The following is a 20,086-nucleotide window of genomic DNA, read 5'->3' as shown; positions in this document are numbered from 1 at the left end:
ATTCCCACTGTTCCAAATCTTTTGTATACGTAGCTTAAGAGTCATTCCTCTCCTTCACATTTTGGCATTTTTCATCCCAGTCGGTCAGAGCAGGAATGCTCTGAGCTTTGCGAAAGGATAACAGCTTTATTAAAGTCAAAAGGTAGAGCGAACTGCTTGAAAAGGACCGTGCTGAACTGTGTGTTAATAAAAATGTAAATTACATGACTGACAGAACAAAACACAGGGACATTTTCTCATTAAGGCTTTTTATGAATTCCCTTATGAAATCCTTTTCAGCAATAAAAGCAATTCTGTGATCACCTTCTGAATTTCTCCATCCCACTAGAGCAGGGGTCTGCAATTCAAAGTTACTAAAAACGTCCAGACCAATAACACGTCTTTAATACGAGGTCCAGAACATGCATTGTAATTCAACGTGTCAAAGACTCAAGTAATTTTCGGAAAAAAAAAAATCTGTAGAATTCCACTAATACTTGTTAGTTTTCAGGGAAATGCAAGGTCCACAAAATAGTTTTTTAGAATTATGTTAAATCTTCAAACATAAATAATGCCTTTGAATGAAACATTAGCAATTGCTCAAAAATGAAAATATCCAACCATTTCAGCTTTTTCCCTGAAAGGTCACCACAGCGAAACAGTCGATCCGCATGATAGATTCAGCACACAATTGCTATGCCGGACGCCCTTCCTTATTTAACTCACAAGTGGGAATCAAACCAGGGCCTCTAATATGGCAGTGAGGCACTCAGACCACTGCGCTACTAAATGCTCTAAATTAAAGACATTCAATACATTTAAAATAAAGTCTGAATCTACTAATACTGTAGGTATGGATCTGTATCAAGAGCAGAGTAGGCATATTGAAGACCCCTGTACTCAGTACTCAGACCACTGCGGGTACAAGACGTGTGAAAATTAGGGGTCAGAGCATTAGGGTTGGGCATCTTTTAAAATTGAACGATTCCGGTTCCGACTCCGGTTCCATGTTTTGATTCCGAACGATTCTCAATTCCGATTCTTTTAAGAGGCAGGGTCAAAAAAAAAAAAGTATACGATAGTTTAAAAAGTTATGAGTTTGTATCAATGTCGTAACCTCGTTTTTTTTTTTTTATCTTATGAATTTAAAATGTATTATTATTATTTTTTTTTTTTTTATTAATACAACTAATATGAAGTTTATGAATTATATGAACTTCTCAAAGGGCTGCTTTTAACTTGTATATCCTAGTAAATATCAGTCTTTGAACTTGAATGAGATGAAGTTTCTTTCTACAGGAGGGCACTTTCACAAAGATGTTTATTTTTCAAAAGCTCACAAAGAAAACATTTACTCATATTCATTTGCAATACATGTACCTTAACTGGGAGCTACGACGAAGCATTAGTATAAATTAGGGCTGTCAAAATTATCGCGTTAACGGGCGGTAATTAATTTTTTTAATTAATCACGTTAAAATATTTGATGCAATTAACGCACATGGCCCGCTCAGATTGAAATGACAGAAGTGTAATGTCCGCTTGTTACTTGTTTTTTGTTATTTGGCGCCCTCTGCTGGCGTTTGGGTCCAAATGATTTTATGGGTTTGGGGAGTGAGCATGATGTAATGACATCAACAATGGCGAGCTACTCGTTTGTTTTTTTTATTGAAAATTTTACAAATTTTAATAAAACAAAAACATTAATAAGGGTTTTAATATAAAACTTCTATAACTTGTACTAACATTTATCCTTTAAGAACTACAAGTCTTTCTATTCATGGATCGCTTTAAGAGAATGTTAATAATGTTAATGCCATCTTGTTGATTTATGGTTATAATAAACAAATACAGTACTTATGTACCGTATGTTGAATGTATATATACGTCTTGTGTCTTATCTTTTCATTCCAACAATAATTTACAGAAAAATATGGCATATTTTATAGATGCTTTGAATTGCGATTAATTGCGATTAATTACGATTAGTTAATTTTTAAGCTGTAATTAACTCGATTAAAAATTTTAATCGTTTGACAGCCCTAGTATAAATTCTTCTATTGATCATAATTTGATGTAGATGAGGCAAAAATAATAAGGGTTCCTTATTAGTAAAACCGATTCTGTTGTGTTGACAGACACATACAATGTTTATGTTGTGACAATACCAGTTAGTCCAGTGAATGGTGCTGTAGGAGTGTACGTATGATGGGGAGAAGAGATGAGAGCGTCCGGCAAGGATGCTATGTGATGTGATGCTATGTTTTCACTGCTACGCATTCATTAGAAAAGTAGTCGAATGCTTCATATGGCTGCTTCTTTCTAAATAAGCAACACAACAGATTCTAAAACAAAAATTCTTTTAATACTGTTGATTTTAAAGGAGGCGTCTACTGGTTTAAGATGGCGGCTGTTTACTAACCCCAGCGAGTCTGTCATTTCGCATCTAGCTCCCTTTACATGATCTAACGCTGCCGAGTCTGTCATTTCGCATCTAGTTCTATTTACATGTGATATCGACCATAGCCTGACGTAATAATACAATTTACTCTCGTACTATTCCATCCATCCATCATCTCCTGCTTAATCTGGGGTCGGGTCGCTGGGACAGCAGAAGACAAACCTAATGTACTGTTTTACTTACCTGGTTCTGACGGCACAGCGTGTCAAATACGTAGCACTCAGCTAGCTATGCACTTGAAACTTGTATTCCATGAAGCTGGTTGAGCATAATTGGCCGTGCAGCAACCTTTGCATGATATACTGTAGTTGTGTTGCAAATGTTGCACTGAGAGGATGGTCTTTTATTTTTTATTTTTTTTGGTAAAGTTAAGCCAAACTTTTGAGCGCCGCCGTGTCCTTGGTTGTAATCTAGTCGTAATGCACAAACACGCGCTTCTTGTGGCTTCTTCTTCGTGGTTTTCGGCAGCAATTTTTTTCCGATCGGCTGTCAGGGCATCGAAACATGGAATTGAAATTTAAAAATTCGAACTGTTCCGGGAGAACCGGAGTGTTAGAACCGGGTCCCATCGATGCTCGATGCCCAACCTTACTGAGCACACTCATGGACACTCACCACTACTATCTCAACTTTAGCTTTACTACTTCTGGTCACCTTGACGGGACTGTAGGGCAGTGTTGGATAAAGTACTTCCCTTTTTTACTTAAGTACTAGTATCTAAGGAAAAAATGTAATCAAGTACAAAAGTGCCTGCCTTAAAATTTACTTCAAGTAAAAAGTAAAAGCACTTTCTCCCAATGCAAAAATGCGCTATATATACAGAGATCTGAGACAATATTCAAAGAAAGAACAAGAAAATTCATTGACTGCTCAATTTTATCTAAAACTGCAGAAGGGGAAAAAAACAAGCAATAAAATTGACTGCATTGTAAACAGAAGCTTAACAAGCTATTAAAAAAAAAAAAAATCCAAATCTTAGTTTAATGGCGGATTACAAGCAACTACCAGGTGCATACACTGTTGCAACCCAATGTGAGTCCCGACAGGATGTGAGTGGCGCATGGTAGTACATGCACAAGCTTTTTAGGACAGTTTGTGTCACGTCTCGGAAGTCTTGTTAATGTTTTGTGTTTGTTCAAGCCAGATCCTTTTATTTTGGTAGTGGTTTGCCTCCTTGAGAAAACTTTACTTCCTGCTCTTGCCAATCAGGCTGATCATGTCCACCTGTGACCTTCTGTATATATAGCCTGCAGTTAACCATGCCCAGTGTCGGTTTGTCTTGTATCCTGCCATGTTCCATGTCACCAGCTCATGTAAGCCTTTTCTTGACTAAGATTTATGTTGAGTTCAAATGCCCACTTTTGTTACTTTGTTGACTTCGCTCAGAATATTGGTATCCAGCAAGTGCTGTGACTTTTTGTTGACTTTGCTCAGAATTTTGGTATCCAGCAAGTGCTGTGAATTTTTGTTCTCTTTTTGAACTCCTATGAACTGAAAATAAATATTTTTGTTCAAACGGAACATTCGTGCATTTGGGTCCTTAGTGAATCCTTGTCAGTTTGAGAATGTGATGTGTTTGAGATTTTTTAAACAATGTTTATTAATACTTTATAATAATACTAGTACTAATAATAATTAGTATTTTGTATTTTGAGTTATTTTGAGGGAACAATAAATGTATGCTGCTATATAAGCTGCACACTACTTTTACTCGTGTAAGTCATATCTTCAGTGTGGCCCCTTTAAAAGATATAATAAAATACATGCATAAATGTTAGGGGTGTACTCAATTGTTTATAATATTCGAAAATGTGTTCATAATTTCATACATGCATGCACAATTTAATCGTCTCACATCCTGTTGGTACTCACATTGAATTGTGACATACCTCTCCTACAGTACAAGAGTTTGCGGCACCCATCTGAAGGCGCACTGCTTTCACTGTTGGTTATTATTGGTCAACAACTTGTTCACCTGCCTAATCTTGCTTGTACTTGTTTCCTGCCTCTAGTACTTAATTACGGTATAGTTGCTCGGGGCTTGCCGATTGCGCCAGAGGCATGAAAAAGTGAGAGTAAAAAGATACGTGCTGTAGAATGTAGTGAAATAAAAGTAAAGTGTACCACTTCATATTTGCACTCAAGAAAAGTACAGATACACAAAAAAATGTACTTAAGTACAGTAATGAAATACTTTTACTTCGTTACATTCCATCACTGCCGTTGTCTCGGGCCAAGATGTTATAGCATGTCTAACATAAAACCCTGCATACAGTACAGTACTGGTAGTATTCTCAGTGCCTGTTGCGGTTGGTGCATTCATGAATACCTACTGTATGTGCATACGTATACTCTTGTACATGTAGTACTGTAGGTGGTGTGGTCCCAGTGAATGGTCTCCACACTATGCTCTTGTTGTGTCCAGCTGAAATAACAGAGCTAGTGTGCTTCTGGGGCCCAGCCTCCATGCCTGCATTCCTCCCAGCCGAGATGCTTTTCCTGGGGGCACCTCACAACAGGCAAAGCCCTTACGCTTTCACATTGAGTGAGCTATGAAAGGTATGTGATTTGTTAACTCTTCTCAACCCCACTTTAGCTATCATAATTACTCAGCCGGTGACCACACCAAATTTTTTTCCAATCAAATCTCTCATGTAAACAAGAACATAAGCACAAGCGAAGGTTATAAAGATAACAGTTCACATCGGGGGGTAGCCTTCAAGTACAAAATTGCTGCAGAATTAGAGGTCACTGTAGGGGGTGGGTCAAGTTCCAAAATAGGTCACATAGCCTCCATCAGACAATAGGGTCAGAGATTTTATTTGGCTTGAAAAAGGGGTTGAATTAATACTATGGTGAATACTAAGAACTAATTCAATCTAAAAGCTATTTTTCCACAATAACAAACATGTTAACCGTGTAAGTGTACTCTTTGGAAAATGATATGATGCAGTATACACTGGTAACAATTTACACAGGAGTGGCCATGAAACATTATGTAATTTTTTTTTTTTGAAGGGGGGGGGGGGGGTCAATTTATCAAGCCAGTAAAAAGAAAAATCTAAATATATAGGGCTATGAGAACACTGACTGACGGTTGACAGTTTAGCTAATAAACCATGTCTAATGCTGTTTCTCGTGCAGCTTCAGGGGTGACTGGCACCCAGAAACCAAAAATCACCGGTGAAGTATGGTAATCACTAAATAATCATGGGCATTTATTGACAGTTGGAAAAGACCACAAAGGAAAGCACAACTTCCTTTCAGATGGTGTCTGCAGGTGTCAATTTGATGTTGTTATCGTCAGTTTGATGTGAATCGACTAAACAGAAGGTAACAAGTTTCAAATGGAAGTCAAGGAGAAGGAATTTGGTGTGTGTGCATGTGTGTACCTACTGCAAGCACTGCAGGTGAAGCAGTTGTCATGGTAGAGACTTCCCATTGCCTGACAAGCCTGGCTGGCACCATGCACGGCCTTGTTACACTTCACACAGACTCCTGGGAAATGACAAAAGTAGCAAATTGTGAGTAGCTATTAGAACAAATTATTGCAGAACATAATTTTAAAAATGACCTTTGACTGTCCATTCACGGTTTGATGTTGCTAATACCAAACATATTGTTCATTTAATAAGAAAGTTTCAGACAATAACAAGTGCTCTGATCCACATTAAAACAGGCAGAGGCAACAGAGACTCGAGGGGGAACCATTCAATTTAAGACAGGAAACTAGTTAGCATGCCGTTTCACTGCAAGAAAGAAATATATCCTGCTTTGCTTGTTTAATTTGGCCCAGAGGCAGAGCAGTCTGTTAATGAAACACTGATAAAAATCAAAGGGCACCCTTTCAGCCAACACGCTGCCATTGGCTTGGAGAACGATACGCTTGCATCAGATGTGCAAAGAAAATGAACATTATTGAAAAGAAGAAATGCATTACCAAGCAGACAAAGTAACCTGTGTTTTGGCTTTAGAGCTTCATATTGAATTTATCATCATATTAAAACCCACTGGGAACTTTCAGGGCCTTCTTCGCCTTCAGAGAAGGACAAAAACATTCTGGGCCATTAAAAAAAGTATGGTATATAGAAAGAGTATCGGTAATACATTTAAGATACAAATTAAAAATTCCCTTTAATTAAAAGGATGCGTGGCGGTTTGGAGAGTGATGTGAGAAGTCAACGAATCACATTTGATTTCGTTTCTCTCTACCAGCTCTGGTCTATAGTGTTGCTATGATGATGCTTTTTTTTTTTTTTTTTTTTTTTTTAAACTGTGACAGCCTAATAGCGTACCGCAGGAATGCTATTTTTAGACCGCAAGGCATGACGTCACCATCGTAAACTGGAAGGGGGTCAGCATAGAAGGGCGCTTCTTAAATGGTGTTACACTTATATAGCGCTTTTCCACCTTTCAAGGCGCTCACAATCCAAGCTAGTACTGCTTGTTTTCTGCCATTAATCTTTCGAGTAAACACTGCTGCTATGGAACTTGCAGAAACAACTCTAGACATTGCGACATATGAAGGATGTTTTCTTCATACGTTTCCCGAAGCCAAAAACTCAGAGGAAATAATGTGAACAATGGATCAACTAGTGCGGGCGTCCGAAAGACCAGTTTAACGCCAGCAAGGTGAAGCCATTCACCTTCATATGCAGTAAACATTTTGTTGGGGGCTGTGGTCCTACAGATGACAATGCTGATCCATTGCCTGCTACAGCCTGCCCTGAAGAGGTAAGCAATTTTGATGTTTTTACCTATTTTTTAGCGTGGCGTTTTGACAAGGAGTGACCTGAAAAAAGATTAAAACGGTATCTACCTTACCTTTTCTGTTGTAAACAAACAACTTTAGTAAGGTGGGAGTGTAAATAAATTAATAAAATTAAGATTTGTTATAAATGAAAACATGAAAAGTGTTCGTTGGCTGTCACTTTATGACGTCGTTGGCCTCTGCGATCACTACACAAAAATAGCAGACCAAGTTACCCCCAAGAACGTTCAGAGACGTAAGACAACCAGAGTATATAATATATAAGAAAGACGGGGCATATGGTGGTAAATGATAGATTGATGAAACAAGAGAAGGTCATTGTCAGTGGCGTAAGGCAATGCACACAAGAAAAAGGTGTCGATAAGAAAGCTACCTCTGGATCAGGTCGTCTCTTTTTCCTGTCTTTTTCAGCCCTCTACACTCAAGCCATCTTTAACTGAACATTTGTATGTTCTTCCACATCTTTAAAAGGGACATCATTTTCGTACAGAATTGGTAGGTTTAGCTCAGTAAACATCTCGTTCGTACACTATTTACATGCATCTAGCATGAGGGACAAACGCAAGTTTGACCCCCCTTGTAACAGTTGCTAGCGTCATGAATATTAATGAGCAACGGTGATATGTTACGTGTGGTACGCTATTGTAGTGCTTATAGGTCACCACTCACCACTGTAAAAGTCTGTCCATAAGCTGTAGCTTTCTACCAAAAGCCAATTGAAAAAAGTACAACAATACCTTTCTCCTGCCTACTTTCCTACCTGGTATGAGTCCTATACTGATAAGAGAGCTGACGTGCTAGTTGGAACAATTAAGGCATCATCTGTGACCATTTAGTCCTCATGTTAGAAAACAAACACTATAAGTGGACAATCTATGAAGTTTTTGTAACAATGGTTAGAAAGCAAGCATTCAATGTATCCCTTGCAGCGGGTGGTCGTGAGTGAGTGAGTGAGTGAGTGAGTGAGTGAGTGAGTGAGTGAGTGAGTGAGTGAGTGAGTGAGTGAGTGAGTGAGTGAGTGAGTGAGTGAGTGAGTGAGTGAGTGAGTGAGTGAGTGAGTGTGTGTGTGTGTGTGTGTGTGTGTGTGTGTGTGTGTGTGTGTGTGTGTGTGTGTGTGTGCGTGTGTTTATAGAACTCCCTGGTGACCATGCAGCAAAGCCCGCCCCTGGTCCTCTGCTGACACACACAAAGAAACTTCTGTTTCTACTGCATCCAACACACATGACACGTCAGCCTCTAAAACACACTGTTGCATTTAATACATTTGTTTCTTGCACTTCCAAACATGCATGAAATAATAGTATATTTTTATTATGCAGTGCAGACCTTCTCAGTGCTTCTACTGATAGGGCATGTCATTGGGGACACCAATGGCTGGAAAAAAGATTTAGAGATAACACTGGGATATTATTGGAACACATAGGAATGTTGCTCTTATATAAACCATTTTGTTACATGACAACATTTTACAGTTTCCTGACGACAAACTAACGAGTTTGAGAAAGGTTCTCAAGCTTCAAATTTTTATTGAAGCTTGTGTATTAGTAGCATACAACAGAGAGATGATTCAGTGATGATTGCACAGTACATCCCACATTCCTTTTCAAGGTTATCCAAGAAAGGTCATGTCCCTCTTCAGAAGGCATTGATTTAAAACCCCAATAAGTACAACACACTCAAAGACCATCAAATAAATCAACAAGTGTTTTAATAATCGGTATTCGTTTAGTGACGTTTTTTAATTTTTAATAAATTTAAATAATCTACATTTTTAATTATCTATCTTTGCAGACATCCGCTTTTACTTCTGAAAATGATGATTAACTTCTCCTTAAAAACCAAACTAGTAACCAAATAAGAATCGGTTTAAGGAGAAAACCCCCAACAAAAATTGTCAACGTATTGTTAAGTTAAACATTATTTACAGCCCTAGAATGAATAACTTGTAATTTATAAGTAGGTGAACTTGAAGCAGCTTCAGACGTGGATATAAAACAGCTACTTGAAATTTCAGTAAACAGTTAAATAATGGTTGGTGGGTTCAGCTCAATGCTCTCTTGTGCAATATTGCTTATTAGGTTTTGTTTACTCACTAAACAATACAGAATAAACTACAATAGTCAGCTGATAATCATTCATTCATTACCCATACCACTTATCCTTACGAGGGTCACAAGGGTGCTGGAGCTTCTTCCAGCTGGCTATGGACAAGAAGCAGGGTACACCCTGAACTGTTTGCCAGCCGATCACAGAACCAAATGAGATTGACAACCTTTCACACAAATTCAGGGATAATTTGAAGTATTCAAACATCTTAACATGCAGGGTTTTATGATGTGGGAGAGAAAGTCCATGCTGGCACTGAGAGAACATTCAAACTCCACACAGCGAAGCCAGAGTCCGGGATTGAACCCATGATCTTAGAACTGTGAGGCTTGCTAACCACTCAACCTCTATTTCGCCTTTGACAGCCATTTACCAGAAACCAAAGATTTTCAGTACAGTATAGCAAAAGAATTTTAGACACAATTATTTGATTGGCTGATGGAATGACTGATGGTTCTAAAAATAGTCAATAGTGACAGTTCTCCTGTAATGCGACTAACATCCTCTCAGTTGGCCAGCTGGATGTGCACTATGTACTTTTGGCCAGTGTCCCATGTTCCAAAACAGTGAGATTATTCATGGGACTTGGTGCTGCCTTCAAATTGAGGTGGGGAAGAAAAACATTAACCCAAGACCACCTCCCCCCCTGCTCCTTGCTTACCTTTCACAGCTACTATAGCTCTGAAAGGATTCAAGTCGAATATGCCAAACAGAGAAAAGTAAACCCACTGGTCACATTTTTTAAAGCAATATACAGGTCCACATCCATTTATACCTCAGTGAAATTTAGATCCTTTGAATGAGGTACTAAAATATTTTGTCCTCTCAAAATTTGTTAAAGTACGAGGATATAGCAAGCAAGTATACGTCCTAAGATTCTGACCTGTTAGGAGAGGTTTATGACAACTATCGGCATGTACCTTCCCAACACTTTAAAGTGCCTTTAAACCAAAAAAATAAATCTTCTTCTGAACTGCTTATCCTCACTAGGGTCACGGGGGTGCTGGAGCCTTTCCCAGCTAACAACAGGCAGGAGGCAGGGTACATCCTGAATTAGTTGCAACCCCCCAACAAAAAAAAAGTCTTAATAAATTTGACACATAACAGAAGAGTGTTCTTGACATTCAAGACTATTTCTATTGATATAAAAAATTGCCTGAGACAGTGGATTCAGAATCATGAAAAATCAAATCACTGTCATAGCTCTCAAATGCTACAAGTGTGACTGTTGAATACGCTGAAAAATATCCTGCTCACCTGTCAGACACCACTATGAAGACCTGAAAATGGATGTTACTTTCTCTAGCAACATTGTTATGCTTAAGCATTCTTACAGTGCAGTTATGAACTACAGGCCAAAGCCAGCAGACATTGACCTACCTGGGAATCAACCTTGTACCCCTCAACCTTTATTAGTCAAGTTGGCATAACGTAACCATCGCCACTTAAAGCTAAGCTATCACTAAACGGAGTAAACATTATTTTTGTCACTTTATCAGACAGTACAGAAAGCAGACTCATGAATGTCAGTCATCCAACTTTTACCCATGCTCAAAAATTACGAATGCTTTAGAACTGAAACGATTACTCGAATAATTTGAGTAACTCGATTTAAAATTGATCGAAGCATTTTCTCTGCCTCAAGGAATCTTTTAATTTTACCTGCTCTAAGCATGACGTTTTTCCCAGACTACTTTAAATGCGGCGCAACGAGCTGACGTCACGAGCGTAGAGGAAGAAGGGAGAGGCGGCGGATATATTTGATTTCAACCACGCATGAATATAGAGGTAACAACGAAGAAGCTGATGAAAGCGAAGAAAAAGGCACCAAGTGAAAGCAGAACATGTCAAAAGTGTGGGAGCATTTCAAGCTGGAGAACACCAAATTAATTTTTATACAGAAAATAATTACTGTACATCTGAAACAAATGATTATAACAATATGTTTGAGAGAAAAAGCATGTTATTTTGCCTCATTCAAATCTTAATATCTGAACATTTAAATATGTAAACTAAAGTGCAATCACATTCGTAAACGAATGGCTTCTGGTTTTTGAACTGTAAATAAACCAATCTATTGTGATAAAACAACAAATTTCCAATAACTGCATTAACCATCAAAGTGAGGTCTAACTGTAACTGCTGTCTTGAAACAAATCTGAATAAGGAAAAACATTGCAATAAAATAATGCAAAGTGGTTAAAGTTGAGAGTAGCTGAGATCTGTCATGACAGAACATTACTCCAAGTTCACCATTCGCTTCAATGATATCTGGCGCCATCTAGCGTCGTGAATGGGTATAATGTCTAGACCCCGAATATAAGAAGACTCCCACTTTTTCAGTCTTATTTCAATACAAAAAACACTGTCTTATATTCGGGCCAATACGGTACATCTAAAATGGTTCAATATTAGGTGAAATGTCTTGTCTTCTCATGTATATTTATAATTGCTCTCTATCTTAAAAACATGTTTTATCCGATTACTTGATTAATCGATGGAATTTTCAGTAGAATACTCGATTACTAAAATATTCAATAGCTGCAGCTCTAGAATCCTTAATAAGATTTTAACACAATAGTGCCACAATTCACTACTCTTAGTTTCATTTCATATTTCATTTTTAGCAATATATTCAAATGTACAATGCACTTCGTAACAGATCTATGAATTAATAGGATTCCTGTCGTTGAGACCTTTACATCATTGATTTATATTGTGGTGGTCCCTGCCCGGTCTCCCCTCTATTTTTACTTTTGTGTTACGCTTCCTGTTTTACCAATTGGCATTAGTTCAATCTTGGCAGGTAGGGTGTGGCAGACCTGGGATTGCAACTTTTAAGAAGATGCTTCTGCCAGTCATGAGTGGTACATCGGTCGACTGAGCCTTCTTGACTTTTTTAAGTGCTAATTTTTTAATCTTTGACTTATTTCTGTTTTTTTTTTTTGCCATCAGGACACCCATCCACCCAGTTCTCAAAGCCTCCTCCTGTTTTGAAGAAGCCACCAGCCACAGCCATTGCCTGGCTCACCACCCCCGCCAGCCGCTCAACACCTCAGTTTTGTTTGGGTAAAATCTCTTCACTCTCCATCTGCTTCCTAGACGCACTTTGGTCCTCATTGGCATCCCCTACCATGCCTTTGACAAATAAGTCAGAAAATATATTTTTTTTTTTACAAAAAAAGGGGTGGGGGTTTAATTGAGAATGAATGTTACTCAGTCTCAATGAACTTGAGGCCAAATTGAGTGTACTATATAGCTGAAACCGGCAGTAATGCCGTCCATTTGAGACATGGATGCTTTTAATAAGCACAACACGCGGTGTTCAGGTCATTTTTTCATCCACATATTTCTTTGCTAAGGTGCAACTCCTCCATGTAACATTATTCTGCTGAATACAACTCAAGTGCGGAAAAAGGAGTTCACAGCAGATGCTGCTATTCTTCATTTGCAATCATATGCACTGAAGGAAAGTGAATTGTGAGCTCACCCAGGCTAGTCAAGATACTATACAGTAGCTCACGGGCTACTTAGCATAGGACATTCACATACTTTCTCAGATTTTGTGGAAAGCAGATATGCTATATTTGCATAATCTTGCTAAGTAACAAGAACAAGTAAGAGGCCAATGAAAATATAAGATAATAACAAACATTAACCAGGCTGGAATATATTCATCAGGCACCGTGACATGCCTGGGAGGAGATCACATTCACACCCCCTCCAAAAGCTCGCCAGAAAAGAAGCCAAGAATCCCTGGGAAGTGTTCCACTCAACAGCAGGATGGGATAAATCAATCCAATCTTAACACAAAATACTCAACTAGACCAGTTTGTTCATGTGTTTGGGAAGCTGAAAAAGAGGAAGATGGAACAACAGGATGATCTGCCACTTAATGCACTCTTGGACCTATTAACCTCTTTATTTTTTCTCATGCACAAAAGAAGCAACTACCGACATGTACGCGTCTGGCTCTTTGTCCCATGTCCATTCAGTTAAACCACTTTAACCTGCCTACCTCTTAATATCTGGAACACTCATTTCTAAAATGCCTTGTACTCATTCTCCAGACATTCCTCTTCTGGCCTCAATTTTCCAGCCTCAGCTGCATTTATGTCAGTGTATGGCTCACTGAATAGCTCAGGCAGGACTTTTTGAGTTATTCTGATTTACTGTATGTCTCTTGCATATTGGAAACACCATCCTTGAGTCCTAGAACACTCTGGAGAGTAAATAAATCCAATTTTCTACAGTGATTTATGGATACATTCACAAATGAATAGACCCTTTAGCTAAATTTGTGGAGTTCTGCCCGTTTTATGATCAGCCTACACATCACTGACGTTGCACGAGAGCATGACACAGAGGCGAGCAGTGTCTTAGAAGGAAGTGCAGAACTGTACGTGGTGATGTGGGAATAAAAAACTTACATACACGCTTTTAAAAGAAACATTTTCTCTGGTGGGCTAAAAGCAACAAAACTCTCCCACACATTTGTCATATTCACATGACCCAGCTATTTGTGAGACTTGTTGTGACAGTGATGTATGCCAGAACTTCTTCTCTTACACATCACTAAGCGCACATGGAGGGGACTTAAGAGTTACAACCATGACATTCCATCAGGAAATTCTTGCGAGCAAGGAAGCGAGGGCGGGCGTAAGAGAACACGGTGCTGAGCTGTTTCCAACATGATATCATATCTTATCCACCGCTGTGTAATTAAATAGTATATTGTATCCTATTTCAACAATGGGTTTAGTTGAAAACAGCTGGAGAGCACATGGGCAAAAGGGTTTCTTAGCAGCAAACGCATTTGCACAGACCATCCAGCGAGAAACTTATTGGAAGACTGACAACCCTGCTAAATGTCTTGTCAGCACATTTGTTAACATTAAGTTAATATCAGCACAATAATCAATTTTTGTTCAGCTTTGGTATTGAGTCCACACTAAATTTCAAGGTATACCGTGGTGTGAAAACATCAAGGTTTCAAAACCGCAAAAGATTTCCGTCATACCGTCCCTAAGGTATTAGCTAATTTTTATGTCCCAAAAATGCATGGAAAAATCCCTCACTTGTAACTGTAAGGCTCAACCCTCACCCAACGATTGTTGCTCAGTGTCAGTGAGTTAGCTGTACTACACGATGGCTGGAGGAGGTGAAACTCCTGAACTTTTTCCCCCCATCGAAGAAAACAAAATCACTGATATGGGAATACTTCGGCGAGGAGGCAATACCTCCAATATGTTTTTCGCATTTATACAAAATGAAAGGTTAGTAAACACTGTCATGAATGTTTCCCACCAGCTAAGAGAGTTAACTCCAGCGTGTTTAGTGTGTCTAGTAGTGGCAAAATGTGGTGTTTTTTTCTCTCTGGCAACTGTCTGTGTTGAGAAAAAGGGTGTATAATGTAAACATGATACGAGTTATACACACGTGCTTTTTATAGAAAAAAATTCAATAATCTTTGTTCTAATGGTAATAATGTTGAGCTGTGGCTGTGGGTTCAGGCTCACCTAAAGGACTGCATTTATTTTAATCTTACTTAGAATATTTTTTATATTCTATTATTTATTTATTTATTTATTTATTTTATTTATTTTAACTTGACATTCTACTTACTGCAAGTTCCAATTTTCTAATACAGTACGTTTTGAAAAATAAAAATCCCGTTCAATGGAAAAAAGTTTTGTTTTGTTTTTTAGCCCAGATATCTCAAAGTTATACATTTTAGAGCTGTAATTGCATTTGCAATTGTAATTGTAATTGTAATTGCTGTGATAGCATAAAACCGTGATATTTTGGCTTAAGGTTATCATACCGTCAAAATATCATTCCGGCACATGCCTAGTATGGACTATGCAGAAATGTAACACAACTGTGAGACTCTTTGCTATAAACAAAGTTGAGGTAAACCCTGATCTGATGTTTCCACTGTGGGGTTTTGTGGGACAGATGACGACAGACGTTAAATGGTGTGACATAGGAGCCTGTAACTCGGCAATAAAGTCAACAAGAAGAGAATACAGTAAACAAACCACCAGATTTACATTGTATGGTTCAAATAATACAATACTCAATTTGAATTATATAGCTTTATCTGTGGACTATAAAAATGGTATGGACTGGTCATTTGCAAATACATTTGTTATACTTCGCTAAATGCCACAGAAATATCTGAAAATAACACTGGCCACAACAGACTAGACGGGTAAGGCTGCGTTTATTTGGGTGGTTTCCAGTTATGTGTGTAGTCATAGCAATAAAGCTGCTCGAGCAATGAGCCACGAGTAGTGCTCATCTATGGTGTATCAGCTTCGCATGTTTGAATTTTGGCTCTCGATGACAAGCTGAACAGATACTGTTCAGTGTGAAACTGTTTTGGGAAATGAATACATACAGTATATTAGGAGTGGGAACCTCTTGGTAACTCTTGATACGATACGATTTGCGATACAAAGCTCACGATAACGATGATCTGACGATATGGCGATACATTGGTCAGGAAATAATTCTAAGATATTCTACAAATGACTAATAAACAGAAAAAACAAGTGTCTGCTGTGAATTGGAATGAGTTTATCACTAGTAGACGTCCAATCCATTTGAAGTGGGAGGGATGGCAGTAAATGAACGAATGCCTGAATTGAGGCACTTCAAACGGATTGAATGTCTATGGCCGTCAGTGGCAGCCAATGCCAGGCAATGACGTAATTTTGGGCCATTTAAGGTCATTTACCTGTTGATTTTCAGTCAGTTCCTGTTGATTTTGGGGTATTTTATGGGTCACTTCCTGTTTATTTTGAGTTACAGAACAGGAAGTGACCTGTTCGTTTTGAGTTACAGAACAGGAAGTGACCTGGGAATCACACAAATGAATAGGCAATGACTCAACAGGAAATGACCTGTAAATGCCCTAAAATGAACAGCAGGTGACGTGTAAATACCCTGAAAATCGGACAGAATGACTGTGAAGGCTCTGGTTTCGAATGAACAAACGTTTCTAGTCTAAATGTATTGGGCGTCGAGCACCGTCAATGCAGCGTTAGAGTTAACTGAGACACTATTATGGCGGAATATTTTGGCAGCAACTTGTTGGTTCCTTTTTATTTTTTATTTTTTTTAGACATTGACACCTTTTTAAAACGATATCTTGATTCTTTGGAGAAACATATCGATAACCTTTGGGGATATAAAGTATCACGATGCATCACCATTTCGATATTTTGTCACACCCCTAGTTCACTGATATATTTAAGTTGTAATTCATTTTAAAATGATATGTATTTCAATTTTTATATGTTTTTTATTCTTTTCAGTTTTTAAATTGTTATTTATGTCACCACTTAGTTAAAAGAAATATAAAAAAATATATCTATACATTCGGAAATTATTGAATGATACTATGAAACAGGAAAAACGAAAAAAACAAGTTATATTTTCATGCATTATTATGTTGTTACTACTTGCATATTACAGTAACTATATGATTTGTAAAAAGAAGTGTTAAATAAAAATGCCAGTCATGCCCGTTTTTTTTTTCACATTCCACTGTATGACATTATTTGATTAAAAAAAAAATACATATAAAAAATACTAGATTTATATTTGTTGGGAAAAAAAAAATCATTAAAGGAAAAGTAGATGTTTTGAATTCTACACCAAAAATGATTTTAAAAACAGCTTTCAGACCTAACTCACAAAACAAAAACAAATTCTGTTCTTCAGTCTCCATATACAGGAACAGCAATTTTGTGAAATGACATAGATAGTCATATAAAGGAAAACAGCGGAATATGCACTGTTGTTTATTAACCACTATCAGTTATTGGCCGCATAAATTAAAAGCATAGGACTCAAACTCAACAGGAAATGACCTGTAAATGCCCTGAAAAGAACAGCAAGTGACCTGTAAATGCCCCGAAAATCAGACCGAATGACTGTGAATGCTCTGGTTTTGAATGAACGAACGTTTCCCAGTCTAAATGGATTGGGCGTCGAGCACCGTCAATGGCAGCCTTAGAGTTAACTGAGACAATAATATGGTGGAAGACGTTGGTAGCAACTTGATGGTTCCTTTTTTTTTTTTTTTTTTTTTTTTTTAAATATTGACACCTTTTTAAAACGATATCTCGATTCTTGACAGGAGCATATCGATAACCTTTTGGGATACAAAGTATCACGATATATCACCATTTCTATATTTTGCCACACCCCTACAGTATATAATGTCTTCGTAGTGGGAACGTCGCAATGTAAGTACAAAGTCAATGAGAGCAGGTGCATTTCATTTTCAACTTTAATGTTATGAAATGGCCGTGAAATCTTTGGGCCGTCAGAACAATTTTCCACTACCTATTTTTTTTTGTGTGTCTAAGGCTAGGTTGCCTTTGCAGGGCAAGTTACTAATGAACAACATTAAAATAAGGATTAATAAAAGTTCAAAGCATTTAAATTAAGAGAAGATCGATTACTGACAGTGGATTGTTTGGGTGCGCTAAAAGTTATGAAGAAATGCCTGAGATTGATGACAAGCTTGATAATCGCGTGTGCGCAACATAATGGGTTTATGCTCTCGAATTCTGGGTGGGAGATTTTATCTTTGGAAAATGAACTTGCAGCAGTAAAATGAGTTCTGATATCTTACCAAAGTAGTCAGCTTTTGTATGAGTTGTCATCTCCTTTTCCAGGCGATCAGTTAGGGCCTCTAATTTTTCTTCGGCAGCTGATGGGCCCTGTTCTGGGGGCTGTACAGGCTTAAAGGAAGATGATTCAGCACCAATGGCCTTCCCAAAGCTTGGTATTTGCCTCTGATCTTGACTCTGGCTGAAGCTTTTAGAGACATTGCCAGGGTTGATGGTGGCAGAAGTGACCTGCACTTTGGTTTGAGGTAATTCGGTAGACACTTGAGAGGAAGCCACAATGGGACCATTCTGTCTGGAAGCTGTTCTTGAGGTTGGAGAAGTTGGTGCATAGTGCGCGGCAGACTGTACTGAGGGTGTATGGAAGTTGGCTCCTCCTGTGAAGGCACTAAGAGGCAGTGAAGGAATGAGGTCTGGTTTTTCTTCGAGAAAAGGTGAGGAAGATGGACTAATATTAGCCGAAAGAGTGGCATCCGGGTTCTGCAAAGGTAATGGACTGATAAGGGTCGAGGATGCAATACTGCTCTCAGACAAAGATGGGGGATTGTGGCACTCTGTGGATGAGGGCCACAAAGCCGGATGACGAGTGTGCATGGTTGCACTGTGAGAAGTATTTCCTGGGCTGGGGGCAGTAAGGGTGTTACCCTGGTACAAATGGAGGTCTGAGCGTTCCTTATTATCGTAATTGTTTCCGTAGTTATATGCCTTGCCGACTGGAGGTTCAGGCTGAGTGCCTGAATGAGTCTTCTGACCTTCGAAATGTGAAGAGTAACCCCCAGGTGGTAAAGGACCAGACAGTATTGGAGGCTTTGCCGCAGCTTCACCTGGCTGCCTGGAGCTATTGATTGGCGGCCTGTCCTTGGTGTAATATGCATTATGGAGGCCACCATTCATTCTTATGGCCTGGTTATTTTTAGCCATTTCCTCTTGGTGTTTCTGCATGTGTATTTTAGTCATTTTAGAGGCAAAAACTCTTCTTGTCTCCTCAAAATCAGGATTATTACCTGCATCTCTTCTCGTCCTAAACAAACCATCTCTGGATGCTTCATACATATTTAAGTCCTCTATGAATTTACTAGCCTCCAGTCCTAAATCCTCGTACTTATCCATTTTAGAGCTGGTGTGTATGGGGTCAACTTGAAAAAAGTAGCTGCTGTATTTAAAAAAAAAAAAAAAAAATCAAGGAAAAAGTATAAATGAAGAGTGAGGTGTTAGCTTACAGTCCGTCCGATCGCTGTCTTGACAATGAAACACTTTTCCAGTCAAACTTTTCTCTGTTATATCCAAGCTTCTTTTGGTTATGGCTCGCTCTCGGAGCGTCTTTTTTTGTTTCAGCTTCGTCGCGGACAAGTCGCCGTATGTCTGCTCTTCAACTTGTAGATCCCGGACTCTGATAGCTTGGACTGGCCCCCTTTTGCTCCCCCTCCTCTTTCCCCTCGACTCCCGCTTCACTCTCTACAGTCCCAAGTAGACGCGGGCAACTCATTAAAAAATCCGACCTTCTCACCCTGTCAACAAAAGTCACCCAAAGTACTTTAAACACTCGTTAAGTTGTCGCCAAGTGGTTTGTTTGGCTCGAATGGACCGTCCGGCTCCTCTTCGCCGTCGTACGTGTCCACCACAGCTCAACCGGCGGCGGCGGCTGAACGGATAAGACTGGAAACAAGGAGCAGATTGTTTTTAAAGGCGCAGTGCCGCTTTAAAATGTTGACCACAACCACTGCAACAGTCATGCGGTCGTGGTAAATATAACCGAGACGCGTATAAAAAAACAACGACGCAACTTTGGGAGGTAGATATTAAGCCGCTCTGTAGTTTACGCTCTTTCCACAAAAGAAAATGAATTTAGTTCACTGCGTTCAAATGGATTGGTCTTTGAAGATAAAAGAAACGTCCCCCTGTCTATTAACCCTTGATAGGGCAACTGACTATTTTTGCTAATTTACAAAAAAAAAAGAAAAGAAAAAAAAGAACACTGCGTTCAAACGGATTGAATTGAATTGGTCTTTAAAGTTAAAAGATACTTTCCCCTGTCCATAGGCGGAGTTTGACTTTTGGGCCAGGGGGGGCACAACATGTTGATGACCCCAAAACGCTGTGTCAGCAATAAAATTAACTTACAAG

At 38.7% G+C, this 20,086-nt stretch overlaps 1 protein-coding gene and 1 long non-coding RNA gene across 2 annotated transcripts in view; one reads left to right on the top strand and one right to left on the bottom strand.

The window, feature by feature from the left end:
* Positions 1 to 19,815, bottom strand: part of LOC130914953 (LIM domain-containing protein 1) — a 32,010-nt gene extending 12,195 nt beyond the window's left edge. Inside the window, exons 1-2 of the mRNA XM_057834562.1 lie at positions 17,968 to 19,815; positions 5,837 to 5,938 (exon numbers count right to left, since the gene is read on the bottom strand). Of these exons, the coding sequence (XP_057690545.1) occupies positions 5,837 to 5,938; positions 17,968 to 19,072 (1,207 nt within the window). The 5' untranslated portion in view covers positions 19,073 to 19,815. The remainder of the gene's footprint in view (positions 1 to 5,836; positions 5,939 to 17,967) is intronic.
* LOC130914954 (uncharacterized) lies at positions 3,558 to 7,175 on the top strand. The gene is made up of 3 exons (XR_009063027.1): positions 3,558 to 3,753; positions 4,866 to 4,999; positions 7,131 to 7,175. It is a non-coding gene; the product is annotated as an uncharacterized LOC130914954 (long non-coding RNA).
* Positions 19,816 to 20,086: the final 271 nt, after the last annotated feature.

Source organism: Corythoichthys intestinalis, chromosome 4, assembly GCF_030265065.1.
Source record: "Corythoichthys intestinalis isolate RoL2023-P3 chromosome 4, ASM3026506v1, whole genome shotgun sequence".
NCBI classification, from domain to species: domain Eukaryota; kingdom Metazoa; phylum Chordata; class Actinopteri; order Syngnathiformes; family Syngnathidae; genus Corythoichthys; species Corythoichthys intestinalis.
Note: the sequence above shows the minus strand (reverse complement) of the source record. Positions and strands in the feature narration are given on the sequence as shown.